The 18,310-nt window shown below is 38.5% G+C and overlaps 4 protein-coding genes across 4 annotated transcripts; 3 read left to right on the top strand and 1 right to left on the bottom strand.

The window, feature by feature from the left end:
• Positions 1-913: 913 nt before the first annotated feature.
• LOC115627887 (synaptogyrin) lies at positions 914-6,737 on the top strand. The gene is made up of 5 exons (XM_030523776.1): positions 914-1,618; positions 3,605-3,836; positions 3,899-4,038; positions 4,108-4,279; positions 4,352-6,737. The coding sequence occupies exons 1-5, from the start codon at positions 1,490-1,492 to the stop codon at positions 4,396-4,398; spliced, it is 720 nt and encodes a 239-aa protein (XP_030379636.1). The 5' UTR covers positions 914-1,489; the 3' UTR covers positions 4,399-6,737.
• A 1,722-nt stretch (positions 6,738-8,459) lies between these two features.
• On the bottom strand, positions 8,460-13,192 carry LOC115634568 (cathepsin L1). Its single transcript, XM_030532391.1, has 3 exons — positions 13,163-13,192; positions 12,672-12,994; positions 8,460-9,192 (listed from the first exon to the last, which is right to left on the bottom strand). Exons 1-3 carry the CDS (start codon positions 13,190-13,192, stop codon positions 8,460-8,462), a joined length of 1,086 nt encoding a protein of 361 aa, XP_030388251.1.
• Positions 9,321-11,448, top strand: LOC115632119 (keratin, type I cytoskeletal 9-like). Its single transcript, XM_030529124.1, has one exon. It carries the CDS (start codon positions 9,369-9,371, stop codon positions 11,403-11,405), a length of 2,037 nt encoding a protein of 678 aa, XP_030384984.1. The 5' UTR covers positions 9,321-9,368; the 3' UTR covers positions 11,406-11,448.
• Positions 13,193-14,358: 1,166 nt separating the features above from the next.
• On the top strand, positions 14,359-16,625 carry LOC115634569 (zingipain-2). The gene is made up of 3 exons (XM_030532393.1): positions 14,359-14,395; positions 15,553-15,626; positions 15,696-16,625. Exons 1-3 carry the CDS (start codon positions 14,359-14,361, stop codon positions 16,623-16,625), a joined length of 1,041 nt encoding a protein of 346 aa, XP_030388253.1.
• Positions 16,626-18,310: the final 1,685 nt, after the last annotated feature.

Here is an 18,310-nt window from a genome sequence, read left to right on the forward strand (position 1 = left end):
AAAAATCAAGCACTCTTTTTTTCCATTTTCATATTTCCATTAACCCGCAGCTTTTTGAAAGCTCATATGCAACCAGAGTTAAACACAGCTTGATTGCCAGATCTTATCGATAATTTGGCCATGTTATCGGCTTACGACCAACAGCCAATAACAACCAAGATCCACCCTCAAAAATCATAGAATGTTTTCAATGTCGACATCCATTCCTAAGCAACCCCTACAGTACGCACTAGAAATAGTTTTACACCAAGGCGATGCATAATGAACATTCAGGAGAAAAACTTTTGCCTTATGTTTCTTGGCATAATTCACATTTAGTTTTAGATAGTACATATAATAAAGCAGCTTTAACAGTACAATAATTTATTTTTATTTTTTATATGAGATTAAGGCATATATTTAAGATTTTTATGGAGCTTCTTGTCTGTTGGATGTTCTAAGAAACAAACACTGAAAACTTTAAGTCAGGCGCTACATACTTGTACATATGAATAATATAAACAAATGGCTCGCTGTCGGTCTAATATGTAATTTTATTTTATGTTTTTTCTTGTTCCTAGTAGAACACCTCACGATTGGTGGTGCAAATCAAACAATTTTCATTCTTAAATCGCTGTAAGCACAAGCATTGAACATGTCAAAAAATTGTGTTATGATTAGTCGCAATATCCTGACATAGTTCGATAAACACTTTTTATTGCAACGCAAATTTCGAGCTAGTGTGGCTGACTGCAGGGTCTGGCAGGATGTTGCACACACACACACACACACGAACAAACACATACGAACAAACACATACAAATATGTAGTGGGAAAGCAAACACACGAGGGCAAGCACGAAGAGGTTTGCCACTTCGGCCATTTCTGCTTTTTCATTGCCTCTCGAATACTCGTTCAGTTGTTTAGCGTTTGTTGTCCTGCGCGTTTGCCACGGTGTGTGAACGTCGTTTGGCCACGAGCGTGCAAAAAGTAAAAGTGAAATACTAGTGTTTGCAATTTTCATTTATTATGCAGCAATAATAAAGTATAAGTATACGTTGAAAACGCGGGAGTCTTGTCATTTTGTTCGGTCGTAAAGTAGCGCGAATATTTGAGGCGCGTGTCGCACAAGCGGGCAGCAAACGAACTCGAGATTTTTCCTCAATTTTTTTGCGAGCTATTTTCGTTGTGTTGTAATCTATAATTGCGATATACAACACAGTACACCCCCACAAACCCAAACCCAAACACACACTCACACACATACATACAGTGTGTCGGTATACATAGACATACTTATATACATAAAATAAAACGGGCAAGACGCCCCCTCATTGCCCTTGAGAGCGCGCGTTGTAAGAAGCATTCGATTTTTCACAACAAGACGTGAAAAAATAAATGCTGAAAAAGCGACAAAATATAACGAATTTATATTTCGTGCAGCGCAGACAAATATACGTACATATAATAAATCAACAGTGATTGCTTGCACTTAAGACAATACATTAAAATGGATGTGTTTAACCAAATACTCAACATTAATGCTGGTGGCGCCTATGGTGGTGGCAAGGCTGGTGGCGCCTTCGATCCGCTCACGTTTGTGATGAAGCCGCAAGTTGTCATACGCGGTCTTTGTTGGGTAAGTGGTTAAGAGGGCCTGAGGGCAAACCGTTTGGGAATCACCTTGCCTGCTCTTGCCCTTGCGACGGCTTTGCTGTGGACAACATTGGACAGCAATAGCTACTGTGGGAGTTGCTTCACTTGTTGGCCAACACTCTGTGATTTATTTACTCAGTGTCCCTCCCAAGAGTCATAACTTTTGATTCTTGACAAGTATGTAATACTAGTATCGAAAGAGGTGGTGAAGGCGAAAGCTTCCTTTGATTAAAGTGCCACGACTAGCAAATAATTGGGGCACATTTCCATTTTGATTACGCGATTGACGCCAACAGACCACAGCACATGACCCAAAAAGACACTCAAGTTAATAGATTTTTGTAATTGGAACAATTACGTCTAAGCCGACATCATTGAAGGAAACTAATTTATCTGCGCCATAGCATTCATTACAACTTTCCTATTTTATTAATTAAACATACATACATATAAATAAATAGAAAGAGAAATGGCGAGAAAAATATAGAGAGTCGAAGAGAGAGAGAGAGAGAGAGAGAGAGAGAGAGAGAGAGAGAGAGAGAGAGAGAGAAAGAGTGTGTGTGCTATGAGTGGACAGATTTTGCTTGGATTTAGCCAGGGTTTACTTTTCATTTACGCTTAATGGCCCTTTGTTGCTGGCTGCAACAGCATGGCGTATACGTAATATTTGCACAGTTAAAACAACAATAGCAACAACAGAGGCAACTACCAATGTTTGTTGTTTTCTTGACCAAGGACTGCACTGACATTACTCCCGTGTAGCAGTACAGTATGACCTACTTAAAATCAATCAAAAAAAAATCAATTAATCACCAAAACTAATCAATTTAGTTTGATTATGTGCTCAACATTATTTTTGAAAAATGCATTAATTGAAAGCCGAACACATATATTAATAAAAATGTCCGAAAAAGGCTATCATATACGTTTTTTTTTTTTACATATATACAATTTATAAAACTAGTTTTCTACTACAAATATGGCAGCTTAAGCTAGTTGACAGTTAGGGAAAACAATATAGTAAGCATCTATAGGACGCACTTACATCTATGTATATACAATATTTACAACGTTTTACATGAAAAATGAAATTATATTTTATGATATATACTATATATTTTATACGCCATATACGTATACAAACATATGTATACATATCCGTTTTGTAAAGCCCACTGTAGCTACTTGTGCACTGGAGACATGTTGTTGCCTACTTCCAGGCGCTATTTGTTTTTGCTCGCCAACTTCTCGGATCGAATCATAACTTTTTGTTGCGCTTCGCACTCTAGTGACCAGGTAAACTTGGCCTTCAACAAAATTGGGTCAGGAACATGAAAAATATGTGTGGAGTAACCAACAAAGTCTGTGCTTAGCTGTGTCTGTGTGTGTACGTGCACTTGAACTCTTAGCTTGTTGCACCTGTCTTGAAAATCGATATCAACAAATGGGACTGCATGTGCGTACTAAGGCCTTTCCTTGTCTTAAATAATTTATGAAACGTTACGCATGTATGCATATCAATATATGTATTTATTTATCAGTGTAGTTCAACAGATGCCTAACTCTCTGCTCACCAGTTCAATCATCGATTGGCATTGAAACGATTAGCCTTTATTAAAAGTGGAAAATGTATGACCTCCAGCATTTTTCCTTGCATCGTACGCTTATCGTATAGATAAATATAGTTTTATTATGCAACGACAATGCCATATAATATTAATAAATCAAATACAAGGAAGCATTTGTATTAAAAATATATCTTTCTTCTCTTCTTCGAAAAAACGAAATACAATTATTTGTAGAGAATAATCTCCCTTATTAATATATGCGTACATTATTTTTGTTTTCATAAATATCATATATTTATATGAATTTCTTCAAATAGAATATTTAAAATAAATATGTGCTTGAATTGTGCTAACAATTGAATTAATCCAACTGCCTACCTTATTTCCGTGATTTCATTCAGCTCTTCTCCATTGTCGTTTTTGGCTGCATATCTTCCGAGGGATGGATCGAGCAGGAGGGCAAAGAAGTTTGTCTATATAGTGGTGATGCCATGGCCTGTAAATATGGCAACATGGTTGGCGTCTTTGGTTTCTTGGCTTCGATGGGTTTCATTGGGGGCGAGTTTCTGTTTGAGCGCATGTCCTCGGTGAAGAGCAGAAAGCGTTACGTCATGGCGGACATGGGATTTTCAGGTGCGTAAAGAGCAGCATTCTAAAGGTTTACGCTGCACACTGTTGATGCATTTTCCTTGCAGCTTTCTGGGCCTTCATGTACTTCATTGCCTTCTTCTACTTGTGGTCGCAGTGGAGCTCAGCGCCAATGCCACCAGGCGGCATTGGTGCCGGCAGTATGAAAACGGCCATTGTGTTCTGTTTTTTCTCAATTTTCACTTGGGTAAGTCTTTGTTTGCGCCTTGGTGCTGTATTAATTAGTATTTACTAAATTTGAATTTTTCATTTGCAGGCTCTGTGTGCTTTCATGGCATACAAACGTTTTCTGATTGGGGCCGGCGATGAGTTCACCTCGGCCTTCGAAACGGACCCCGCCAATGTGGTACACCAACAGGCCTACAGCTACTCGATGGACAACGACAATGAACAGTACAGTGCTTCACCCTTTGGACAACAGCACCAGGGTAAGCTTTTGTTAACCAAGATCTCTAGGTTTCAAAAGTAAAACATTTTCTTCGCCATTCTCATTTCAACAGGCATGGATCAGCAGGCTGGCATGGAATATCAACAACCCACCTACTAAACACAAATCTCTGTTGGGCAATCTTCATTGTCTCCTCACTCTTTTGTAGAGCAACTGGCAGCGTACACACACACACACACACATACACCTACACAAAGAACAAAATACACCGATGACAAACATATAGTAGCAACAACAACAATAACAACAATGCCATGTATTTGCTTCAGCTTTTATAGCAACAAGAACAACAAGGACAAGAACAATTCAATGTTCATTAGTCATTTAACTGAATTGACAGAAAAGTTGCTTAGTTAAAACCTATACAGTTGAATAAATTAAATTAAATTAAATTAAATAATACTATACAATAATTTATAAGCTAGCCCCCTAAGTTATGTGTGCAGTTTTTGTAGGAAAAATTTGTTGCAATATATATTATATACACGTACACATTATATGTATACCCATATACTACCTATATTTAAATGAAGCATCATCTTGTGTATTGTACTCGAAATGCTTTAAACGTTGTTAGATATTTAAAATGTATTTATTATAATATATGTAATTACAATAGTTTTTGTGTTGGACCCTGGCCGGCTTTATCAGCTGCGGGCGCGCTTCTTTACAATGACAATAGCTTGACAAATGATACCAGGAACAGCAACAACAAAAAGAGTGTTTTTTTTAGAAAACTTTACACATAATAAAACGAAAAAAGGCGGAACACTAAATATTCAGCACTCTCACACTGTTAGCGATTTAGTAAAAAAAAGAAGAAAACTGCTCTGAACATATCCCATATACATACCTACCTACAAGTACATGCAATATGCAATATACACAATCGCATTTTGAATTCTCGATTGCCAGTAAGAAACCAAAAGTTTTCTTTTTAGGTCCCCAGCTGCCGCCAAGGCCAGAGTCACATGTATTGTATGTTTAAAGGTGCATGGAAACAATAATAGAAATCAACGCCAAATATGTAAATTCTCAAATGAGACAGCTAATAAATGGTTCAGAACAAATTTTATTTAAATAATAAGCAGAGGCCGAGTATGCAAATAGTTTAAAAAAGCAAAAGGAGGTTGTAGTTCCCTACACATAAACACAAATTTTCTCCTCAGACTAGACTTGCTTAAACAAATTTCACATCGCAATCACTTTCAGAAAAATGTAAAGTCCTTCGCTAGAACTCACAATTAAAACGGCCCATCAAAACTGTTAACTTGATTTCCAGGTTATGGTCTAAAAGAAAATGTTGTCTTTAGGGCTATACAAAATATTTCTTATTCCTCCTGTTCGGCTAGGCCTATATTCCTACAGCTTAGGAAATACAAGTATTGAGAACACTTGATTCAGATCCAGATTATTCAAATTGCGATTTAAAACAATTTTAATGTACAATTCACTGCGGTCAGAATTAATGTTTATGACTCAACCACAGGAAACCCATCTGTGAGTTAAAGCCCAATTTATTTAAAGACAGCACAAGTACCTATTTACACTTTGTATGTGTTGTCTTGTTTCGGATAGCATGAGCGAGATAGGGGCCAAAACAAATTCTTTGCTTACAGATCATACTAAATTCGAAATCATGTGGAACCCCATGTTATCTAAATTGATTGTTGAACTTCAAGAGCTGCGGTAACCAACAATATTGTAAAGTACAGTCGACACAATTGGCATCAGAACCCCTGACGTGCTCAATTTTCTGAGACACACAGTTACATTTCTTTGGAAAATCGAGCGGTGTTTTCAGTTCTGAATAAACGGAAGAGAGGTCAATAAAATATTTGAAATACATTTCACCGAACATTAATTACGAGTATTATGCTATGCCACATAATTGAAACCAAACTAAAAAATATCAATGAATGTAAACATATTAAATTTATAAACATAAAGATTTGCTTAGTGCAGCAGCGATAGTATTTGTTAAATGAAAAATATACATATATTTATGTACTGTACATTTATACCTAAATGATATTAGTCGGCTGTACATTAACGTCTTTGCTGATGAATAGTAGGGCAACAATTGCATGACTAACAAAATGAAGGATAAAGATATAATTATACATATGTACTCGTACGTTCACAAGAAAACAAATCAATATACTCGTTTAAGCTAAACATGTAGTATTTGTGCGCGTTAAATTACAAATTATACATTACCCCACAAATTTATACAAGAAGCATAAAGCCCAGTACAATACAAAGCATAGTATACAAATAAAAAATAAATGTAAAAATAAAATTACAAGCAAAACAAAAAGGAAATGCAAAACCTAAAATACTTATCTACAAAATTATAGCGGTTGAATTTCCAGGAATTGTTCATGAAGAACAAAGCAAAACAATGCCGAACCCACATCTTAAACTAAAACAGTGAATAAATAAAGAGAAATATTTTTAAAAACCAACAACACGAACCTGCTTCTTTCCAACTTGCCTATGACTAAGTATTCCTAAAGATTAAAGCAAAAGCGAGTTAAGCAGTAATGTGTCAAATTTGTAATTTATTATCGCTACGCAATTTTCAAGAATCTGAATCACTATCCATACTATTCGAATGCGTTTAAAGCCAACAACTTTTGCATTTATAGTATTTCAAATAATGCAATATTTTGCAGTAATTCTGTATTTATAAAAAATAAACCAAATGATGGAATTGCTTCGACTAATAAGGATACCGAGCCTTAATCGGAATCACCAAGGACCGTGGAGTAATATAAGAGCTAGTCTTCAGCTTTTGATTCGACATGGTCGACATGGCGATTTAGACAGAATTGAAAAAAGTAGATAAATTTATATTTATTTTGAACAACAAATTTACATAAAATAGGCTGTGAATTATGGGCAGTATTAATGAAATTCTGGAGCGGGGGAAGGAGAGGAAGGGTGAAAAATTTCATGTCTCTCGAACGGACTGACAAACTAACAGGAATGGCTGTTCAAGAGTATATGCACTATATAGTTGGTGGGGTGCGAAATGCTTTCTTTATACCCTTTGCACTTGGATTTGTTGATTCGTTGTATTATAATAAAAAAGAATTTGAGTTAAAAATATTATTTAATTTTGATTATTTCTTTTGACATATATGTACTTGTTTATTCGATGAATTTTTTTAGTGAATTAATTGTACAATTAATTTAATGTAAATTATTCAAATATTTGCGCTCAAACTCCTTTTGCATCAGATCAGAAAACCTATTAATGGCCATTTTATACGTTTCTTTGCCAAGGTCGTATTGCTTATTGTGTCGAAGGGCCTTTTTGAAATTCTTGCGGAAATTCTTGAAACGTTGCTGATCCTCTTCAATAGTGGAATAGGCTTTGTTGTGATGAGCTTTGAAGGACTCCCATGCCTGTTTAAACAACTCGACTTCAGTAGGCTTCGTAACGGCGGCAGCAGCCACACACACTACGCAGAGAGCGCAAATGCTGATAAAAAGTTGAACCGATTTCATCGTGTATTATTTTTCAACTGAGTGTCGGGCATTTAATTAGATGCTTTTATAGCGCTCGGCTGGTATGCTTTGTGATAAATATTTCTTTGTGCTACGGGCTATTTTATGATTAAAAATATACTTACCATATGTATTTTTTAGATCTACGCCGAAGAAAATTATATGAAGTAAGATTTGTACCCAATTTTAAGTTCTTTGTTGCGTGTTGTGCCCTTAAGGCCTTGTCCCTTAATATTAAATGGTTATTTGAAAAATAATTGTGAAGAGAGAGAAGCGAAATAAATAAATAAAGTAAAGAAAAGTAAGGATGCTTAAGCTTACATGCGTTGTTTATTCATCCCAGACCGTGCTCATCATTGCCAAAAGAAACAACAAATGATTTGAAAATAATTTAAGAGTGTTTAGCATTTAAAAGCATTCTCTAGCTCCTCCCAGCATTTAAGTATAAAATTGTAATCTTATTAATTTATTAGTTAATTAATTTATGTATTTATTTCCATTAATCGAGGTCATAATATGATTGTTTCGTTTTGTATTTTGTATTGTTTATTTGGATAAAACCTAAACTAACATTCAAAATTCGTTTACGGCACTAAGATAATACTCCCTGGTGGGGAGAGCGAGGGAGAAGGAGAGTGTGTAGCTTACAGGATCGGATAACTGCATTCGCTGGCAATACCACAGAAGCTTCCTTCATTACGGGGCAGCCGTATGAAACCGCCCTCACCCCAGTTTTGTGAGTACGAGTTTTTCACGATCCAATAATCGCGACCATTTTCGCTGCCATAGCCAACAACTACAACGGAGTGGTTGAGATCGTCCTGATTGCATTCGTCATCGTCATATATGCCGCCGCTGTACTGCTCAAAAGAAGCGGGAGCAGCGTTGATGGAGCAGGCGAGTGGTCCCAGGGTTGCAATAACCTCCTTCATTTTCTGCTCATCCCCCGGCTTGATGCGCGCATAGTCCCGAATTTTTACCACGCTTTCGCCCAAGCCTGTGTTTGCAGTCTGATTCTGTAGACACTGGGCGTTCTCCATTTGCGTGTAGGGATATTTGTTGGCCAGTGTGACGCCATGATCACGTATATATTCGAAGCCGTATTCTTGGAAACCACCATCGCAACCCATGCTGCCATAGTCGTCGGCACAGTCCACCAAATTCTGTTGCGAAAGCGGCACAAGCAGGCCGGTCCGACGAAATAGGTGCCCTTCCAATGCACCGATGGTGGAAAAGGACCAGCAAGAGCCGCAGTCAGTGCCCTGAAACCCGGGTGGAGTAACACCTCCCTTTTCCCGCCAATCGAAAGATTCCGGCAGCCTATCGTTGGCGGCATTCGGAGCTGTCACAAAGTTGATGTGTCGCGACGTCAGTTCTCTGCAAAAAGCGCCGAGAACACTCGAATTAATGCCAAACAATGTGCTAGCTACAAGTAGTATTATCAATAAGATTGATGAGCCCGAAACCGACTTTAGAGATTTCTGTCAGTTCCGTTTGTAGTTTCAAAAAATATGAGGGGCCCCTATTAAGCCTGGAAATTCGAATATATCAAAATGGCGACTGCGCCCTCCTGCCCCATTCCGCCAGATTGCGAATGCTGCAACATATGCAAAGAGTGTTGTTCGTATGAAAATTGCTGCTCACCGACCAGTTCCTTCAAAGCCCCCGTTTCAAGTCAAACAGAATGCAATGATCAGGACGATGTTAAGTGGCTTCTGGCCAACCGGAAGTACCTGCGGAAAGTTGGATGCCCCTGCTGGGCGACTACAAAGCGCATCTGGTTTAACATCAATCGCATCATAATCATTAGCCTGAGTAGACTTCTTGATCGGCCACAACACGCAGTTTTCGAGTTTCTGTACACGTTGACGCTTCAGAACTTTAGCAAAGCTCTAAATCCCCGTGGGCAGACCTGGAATGCTTGTCGGGTACCATTGACGAATTCTGGCGTCTGTAATATGTATGTGGAAATTTTTGATTGCCGCGGCAATCTTCGTAATCCATACCATCCGAATGCGCTTTTAAATCTAATGCAAGTCATTCAGGCGGTGCTCGGGGAGGAGGAACGGCAAGACGAAGAAGCTCATCGCATTCTGTATGGAAAACCGAAGGACTTGCCTGAGCCACCGTGGAAAGCTGCCATCGACGCGGCAAAAGAAATTGGAGCCCTTCGTCGATCTCGAGCACATGCAAAGCAAAGCGTAGGTTGTGGCAGAGGTGCAAAGTGCGGAGGAGAAGCCTCTCCAATGGACAGGGATAGCAGCTACAACTACGGCAGCTGTTCCGGAAGCGGCAGCTACGGCAGCGGCCTAAATGGAAAGGCGAACGATAAGAGAGGTGGACTCCAAGGGAGTAGCTCCCGCAGTGGTGGCAGCCAACGGAGTAACCAGGGTGGTGCTGGAGCGCAGGAAGGTGGAGCGGGACCTAACAGTGGAGCTGGTGGTAGCGGTGGCGGAGGTGGTAGCGGAAGTGGTAGCGGAGGTGGTAGCGGTGGAGGTGCTAGCGGAGGTGGTAGCGGTGGCGGTAGCGGTGGCGGAGTAGGCGGTAGCCAAGGTGGTGGAGCCCAAGGGAAAGCCAACCAAGGAAATGACGGTGGGGCTCAAGAGGGTGCCGGACATACTGGTACCGGCCATACTACCAAAACTGGCGGCGGTGGTGGTAATATGGCTGAATCAGAAGGTGCAGCTAAAGGCGGGTCAGGGGGTAAGACTGGACCTGGCGGTGAATCTGGCGGTAAGGGTGACAAGGGAGGTGGCAAGGGAGGTGGCAAAGGAGCTGCTGGCAAAGGAGGCGGTGGCGTAGGCGAGTCTACTAGTAGTCATTCAGGTGGTGCCATTAGTACTGCTACCGCTGGTGCAAACTCTAAGGGAAATCCAAATGAAACCGCAAATAATGATGATACTGGAAAGTCAGGAAAAGGTGGGGGTGGGCCCGGGTCGGCCAGAGCCAAGGAGATGACAAACATAATAGACAACGTAAATAAGAAAACCGGCTTGAACAAAGATGTTGATACTTTAGTGAAAGAAATTAAACGTGTAAGTTTAGAAGAAACTCGAGATAAAAAGGGAGTCCATACTAAGGATGCTGTAAAGGACATTTCTGCAACGTATAACAGCATTACGAGATCAAAAACCGACTTTAAGACCCAGATCAAAATACAGGCCTTTGATGGACCCAAAAAACAGCCATTGTTTTTGGGTAACGTAAACCAACCACAAGTTGGCCCAACTACTGCTCCGTCCGGGAAAAAGGCGCCTAGACGACGATTTTATTATGGCGCCCCTGTACCTATTTATGTGCACCATCCGTTCGATCCGAGCAAGCCCGAAACGTGGATGCGTCGACATCCGCACCAGCAGCGACTCGACCAATCTGGCCATCTCAACGATACCGGAGTTATTCGTCGCTATCGACGCGACTCCATCGAGGCAATAATGCAGAGTGCTAGACAAAGAGACTCGGTTCGAAGCGTTTATGATAGCGGGAATGCATCGAAAGTGCAACCTACTTTTGGAGATGCTGAGGACTTGCAGCGCCAATTGAGAGAAATGCGAAGCATGCAGTCAAAAATCCGAAAGAGAATCAAATAAGTTATTTACTATACTAAAGCTAAATATATCAATATATTTATAATTATTTGGTTTTTTTTTTAGCGAAAACAATCCTTCATGAGCATAACACCAATATTCTTATTTAAAAATTTTAATTTTTATTCGTACTCTCACAATGTACAAGTAATGGTTAATTTTGAGTTATGCTTTACAACTGAACCAATAATCATTATTTTTAAGTCAAAAAATAAAACTCATAAAATAATGATTATTCTTTTCTTCCTTTTTTTTTGGATCAAAAATAAAACTCAAGTTTATATATATCCTTAAACAAGAACCCAAGACGAACAGGGGAAGTAAAGTTTTTGGGCTAAAAAAAACATCGTTAACAAAATCATTTCAGGAAAAGTTACAACTTTAGTTTTATATTTGATCAACAAAATAGAACTTAACCAGTACTCATTATTTAATGAGTTTTATTTTTTGCTCATTATGTTGTAAACGAATGAAGAAAATTAATAATTTCTAACTTTTATAATAACACTTATAATGATTACAGTCTTCGCTATCAACTTTCGCCATAAGTAAATAACAAGAGCCTAAAAAACTGCATATACTTGTAGTAAATGAAAATGAATTGCTCAATGGAAGGTTTCAAGTAATGCAATTAAATTGAAGAAGCCTAGTTTGCATGTTGTGTGTAATTTTTGTTGAACTATTGAGCAGCGTACAATATTAATGTAAATTAATGACATAAACAGTATTCCCTACATCGTTCATACGGCAGCTGTAACATGATGGAGTGGAGCGGCTCTGATGAATCTTTAAATTCACGAGTCCTATTTAACCAAATGGGATTACGATACAGTAAAAAACAAAAAAACAACTTGTCTCTCATTTCCATATTAAAGCAATTATTACTTTGCACGTTTGGCCAACCTTTCGCGACCCACAAATTATACAAAATCGGATGACAGGTGATATATATGGCCGATCAAATTAAGTTATCTGATGCCTTACGGGAAACTTGCAGCTCGACCGATTTAAAACTGTGGGAGGAGTCTTCGAACGCACTATCAGATATTGAAAAGCCACTATGTTATTGATTGTATTTTGCAAGATTAAATATACAGGTTTTTTTGTTTTTAATACTGCACGTGCCAGCTTGAATTTTTCATTTTTTCATTCCGCACTGTGTTATTTAGCAAGATAGGCCTGTTAATTAGTGATAATTAGTGACGACACTCGCTTGAGCATGTCATCGGTGCTGTTGGGTGAATCCCCCGCCCAAGCCCTTATACTTACTCGCCCTGAAATGAGAGCTTCGATCCGTAGAGACGAGAAACTTCCTTTCGCGTCAAATCGGCCAGAACGTTGACTGCCATACGAAAGCTGGCAACGCCTGCTGCCGCATTCTTATTTCCCAGATCTATCAATGATTTCTTGGCCGAGAATATGCTCTCGCGGAACTCGCGCTCCCTCTCATCGCTATACACTTTGCCCGTCTGCTCCAAAAACTCATCGAAGTTGTGTATATTGCAGAGTTTCGGGAACGACTGCAACGCCAATGACACAGCGCTTAGGTAACTGAGCAGGAGAAGCAGCAGCAATGGCACCGATTTGCACATCTGAATAATGACGCGTCAAAAAAATCAACAGAGAGAGGGAAGAAGAAAAAATGTGTTAAATAATAGTGGGTAGGTAGTTAAGCGATGCTGCTCGTCATTATACTGATGGGTTCATTCAACTATGCGCTTCGCTGTGGCATGGGTTATCATTGAATTATTCAGTCACACTTGTTTGTTGGTCAATATTGTTGGTAACATTGTGAGCTTGCAGGTGGTTGCATTTCTACAGCTCTGACTCAAAAATATTATGGTTATTTGCATAAAACTGCTTCACCCATTTCGGTTTTCAAATGTTGACCAAATGTGTGCTATGCGTGCCATACTACTTGTAAAATCTTAATTTGATGCCTATTTTGTTGTTTGTATACAACTTTTTTTAAGTTTATGAAATTTGTCCAATTAATCACATGAAACGCAACCACAACACATTTCACTTTCATGCCATAAATATTTATGTATAGATTTTGCTTTTATGTTAATCACAGTGTTGAGGACTGATTTCTTTAAACAGGTGAAAGGCACAGCTGGAGTTTATGTAAGTATTTGATTGAACTCTTGATGGGATTTTCAAAAATCGCGGTGGTTTTTTTTTTTGTTTTGTTTTTATAACACGCATTTGTATTGATTACAATTGATCATGATGGCACTGCACTTGTGAGCAAAAACAGCTTCAGACACTAGTACTACTACTATAATATTTCACCTTTTTCTGCTTTACAGGTGGCCCGTAAATACTTCCGCCTTAGCTTCTTCAAATATTCAAATATTAGTCAAAAACAACAGCACCCCTTCCGTAGATGTTACAAGTCGCGCACGCAGCTCCCAACGTATTAAGCCGCACTCAAGGCACTCGCTTGGTTTTTATACGATGCTGTAAGATCTGAGCCCAACTCTTGCTGTCGCCAATCGAACCTACCAGCGACCACATACGAGGGCGAAAAACCTGATGAGCTCGAAAATGAAACTTGGAAACGAATTTTTATGAGTATCTCAGCTTCATTTTCTCAGATGTTGTTTAAGTCGTTGGCTCGGTGGTTTCAGACTTACATTTATTTGGTTTTGGTTTGCTTTACTTTGCCTTTGCTTTGGTGGCTGCCAAAATACAATAAATAATTTACTAATTCGTCATTAGCTAATTTCTAGGAGGGAATCGTTGAAAGCTGCTGGGTTACTTTTGTACGAGTATCACTGAATTGATTTGTCCGTGTATTGAAGACTTAGCGCATTTATGTTAATCTAATTGATACGCGTACGATACGATAACTACGAGTACGAGAGTATTCTCTGGTTTTGTTTCTGTTTTATGTTTTCATTTTGTTTTTAAATTCACGCTCGTGATGCCGCTCTGCGGTTTCTGAATGAACATGAATTATGGTGACGCAACAATGTTAATAGACAAGGGTAAGCCCCTAAATAATAAGAAAATTGCTCGATTGATTTTAATATTTGAAACGCTGAAAAAACAACAGAGCAGAGCAGAACAAAATAATACAAAAGTAGTTATGTGATATAGTGCATCGGCTTAAGCACATCTTTTTTCTAAATTTAAATAAAAATTGTTAGATACAGATATTTGGAGTCGATTGCACTTATGTATGTAGTTCGAAAGAAGTGCTTTTCGGCATTTCAATCCATTTGTATTATTATTTTATATGTATTATAGTTAAGAACTAAGCCGAATTCATTAAGCCACGGAATCATAATTCTTTCCATTTACGATTACGTATACCATAGAGAAATCGCGCATTTGAAGTGAAACGTTTTTTTGCTTTTTTGTTAATAGACTTTAGATGCATTGATCGGGCATCAAGACCCGCTTAAGATTGCAAAGTAATCTGCAAGAAACAAATGATCAATTTTGCTTACATTTTTGCCGCACAAAAAGGTAGATTGAAGACTGATTTCTACAACACCCGTGGAGTCGCTGCTTCTCACCCGAGAAGAGAGTAAAAAGAATTGGTTTTAAGTAAGTAAGTGGCATCATACTTAGTACATAATAATAAAACCTCCATGAAAACACAAGTTGTATATCTCTTTTTTTATAAATAATAGTAAGTTAATTACTACATTGTAATGATCTTGAAAATTAAATTACCAAATTGTTTTATTGAAAGCAATCAAAATAATTGTAGCATGATGTTCTGCACAACGCCAGTCGGCTTTTCGTTTTTTCGTCACGTTGAACTAGGTCAGTGGAAACTATAAATTAACAGAGATATGAGAAGGCGCTGTTCGTTGACAAACAAAGCGCGCCCAACTGACGGTTTATGAACCGCGTTAGAACTGCTGAGAAGTGCAAATTGTGCGCAGCGAAAGAACTGGGAGACATACTCGTATAACTTACAAGAGGGTGTTTATTTGCACTTTTCTTGCGAAAGTCGCCCGCACGCACTTTATTTGTGCACACCCATGTAAATACAAGTAGAATCTAATCAGATGGGTAAACGTAGTGTGTGCGAGTGGTGTGCTATAAAAGGGCAGTGCGCGTCTTCTGCTCATTATTCTGATGGTAAACGAGCTTCGAACCATGTCCAAGTTACACATAATTTCTATTTTAGCGCTATTGGCGCTTCTCTGCAAAGTAAATGCCATCAATCACGGCCAAGCTCTGATTGATTGGAATGCATATGTGGTAAGAGATATCTCGTGATCATTTTTTATAAACTCCATAGTATATGCCTATCTTGATTTGCCTCTACAGGACGAATTTAATAAAACCTACTCCACAGCTGCAGCTCTTACCTCTGCCCAATACTTCTACAACTACAATCGCAGGCTGATCGCACAGCACAACCTGCGCGCTGATCGTAATCAGACCACATATCGAGTGGCACAAAATCAATTCTCAGATCGGCGAGCCGTAGACTTTGCAGCCCTGCTGCCCAAAGCTGTTTATCCGTCTACCTCCTTCGAATCGACTCCGGTACAGGTGGCAGATGCGCCGCTATCATACGATCCCCGTACCAATATCGGCCTCACATTGACGCCGGAAGATCAGGGAACAGTGTGCAGCAGCAGCTGGGCCTACTCAGTAGCTAAGGCCGTGGAACTGATGAACGCTCTGCAGACCGCCAATTTGGCGCCCCAATCATTGTCAGCCCAGAATCTGATCAATTGTGCTGGCAGCGGCACAGGATGCACCACTCAGGTGCCCCAGATGGCCTTCGACTACTTGACCCAGTACGCCGAAACGGAGCTGGTACTGCAGTCCGAGTATCCAAATAATAATACCCTAGCCCAGCAGGGCATGTGCACACCGCCCCAAGCCACGGTCACTCTGCAGCTCACCAGCTATGGGCGTCTGACCGATGGCGACGACGCCACACTCATGCGTTACGTGGGCAATGGCATTCCCGTCATTGTGGAGTTCAACTTCAATAAGGATGCATTCGGATTTATGCATTATAGCAGCGGTATCTATCAGCCGCAGACTGCAGCCTCTCTCACCAAACAGTCCTCACAGTTTCTAGTCGTGGTTGGCTATGGACAGGATGCAGCTACGAACCTGGACTTCTGGCTGTGCCTCAACTCCTTTGGACCGCAATGGGGTGAGAATGGTCTCATTCGAATACTCCGAAGCTCCACGCAGCCCATTGCCAATAGAGCCATTTTCCCCAACGAGATAGCTTAAGAAGTGCAAAATGTCTAACCATTTACTTATATTTGATTTAACACGTATGTACGTGTACTTCCAATTTTAATTTATTTCCTTCATAAAAATGAATTACATTCAACAAAATCTGATTGTTCCTACATCCATTAGTAGGTCGCTAGTGAGCTTTATTCCGCCTTAGATGCGTGAACTGTTGTTACTGAAGGGAGTAGATCTGACACACCTCCTGCCTTCTAAATTGTTGCAATACTTGTATAGTAGCACTAGTCTGATCGGCATAATGCATATCAAAACGTGTGACATGTTGGTTGTTGTTTTTGTGAAAGTTTATAACTTTTTCCTTCGCTTTATTCATTTTTCTTCAGTATATTTATTGATTTTTCATCTACAAGCGGAGCTTTACAGACTTAAACACTATAAATTAACAAGTTCACATAATTAATGACAATTTGTATCATTTTGTGTTTTCATTGCATATATAAGTATTTAGTTGAATGTTTGCATAAACCCTAGAAAATAAATCAAAATCAGAATACACTTTTTTTTTTTTTTTTGTTTCAGCCAGCGCAGACAAAGCACAATTTTATGTATGTATGCGTGTGTGGTTGTGTTTTGGGTTTACTTCCATTTCCATATATTATTTATTTGATTTTATTCTGTTATAATTTATTTAAAGTAGTTTTACACTTTGCTGCCGAAACTATCGTATTTTATTCTCCAAAATGTTCCTCTGTTTTAATGAGCTTTTCAGTTTTCAAACAAACCTAAACGTAGCCTGTCTTCTGATTATTTATTTATATTATTTTGTGTTGCTCTGTCTTTATATTGTATGTTTTCTAAATGTTGTATTGTGTATTAGAGTTGCTGTAAATATACATATATGTATGTGTGTTTAATTAAATATGCTCTTTATATTACTTTAGAATCTCGTCCGTCCTTCGGAAAGCAAAGCTCAATGATATGATTCACGCCATCAAATTGTTATATTCGGATTCAGAACTTCATAATTGTTATTATTTTGCGTGTTCTCTTGTTTTTGTTTTTGTTTTTTATTTGTTTTTGTTTTTGGTTTTGTTTTTGTTTATCTGATGTGTGAGTGTGTCATGTGTTTGGTTTTGTAAATACATGTATGACAATATTTATTTGTTGTGGCATACTTTGAGGCGCTTTCGTAAAGTTCCATTTTCTATTGAATTGTTTATTTAGCCGATTTATAACAAAATACCTGCTATTGCATACTTTTGCAATCAAATGAAATGAAAGAAATGAATGCATCTTGCTGCTACTTAGCTCAACGGTTGATTTTTTTGCTGAAGACAATTTGTAAACCAAACACAGAACATTGTTTCGATATTGTTACAAATATATGTATGTATTTAATTAATATATGCATTTATAATTGTTTAGGGAACAACAGCTAGTGGTTTGTTGTTATTGTTTTTACGCACTTTTTTTTCCTTGTGCTATTATTCTTGGTAAATTAATATTAGTTAAGATTATCTACATATGCTCACACATTTTCTCTCTTTTATAATTCTTAATAATATTTAACTAAATAATATTACAATATACGAGTATGTATGTGTTTGCTGGTGTATGTACGCTTTAAATTATCCACATAATGACGTTTTCAATTTGTTCAATTTATTAAAAGTTTATTTTTTATTTACTTCTCTAGCAATATTGTGGGCGCGTGTTAAATA

This window comes from Scaptodrosophila lebanonensis, unplaced genomic scaffold (genome assembly GCF_003285725.1).
Source record: "Scaptodrosophila lebanonensis strain 11010-0011.00,11010-0021.00 unplaced genomic scaffold, SlebRS2 tig00000001-arrow-pilon, whole genome shotgun sequence".
Taxonomy (NCBI): Eukaryota; Metazoa; Arthropoda; class Insecta; order Diptera; family Drosophilidae; genus Scaptodrosophila; species Scaptodrosophila lebanonensis.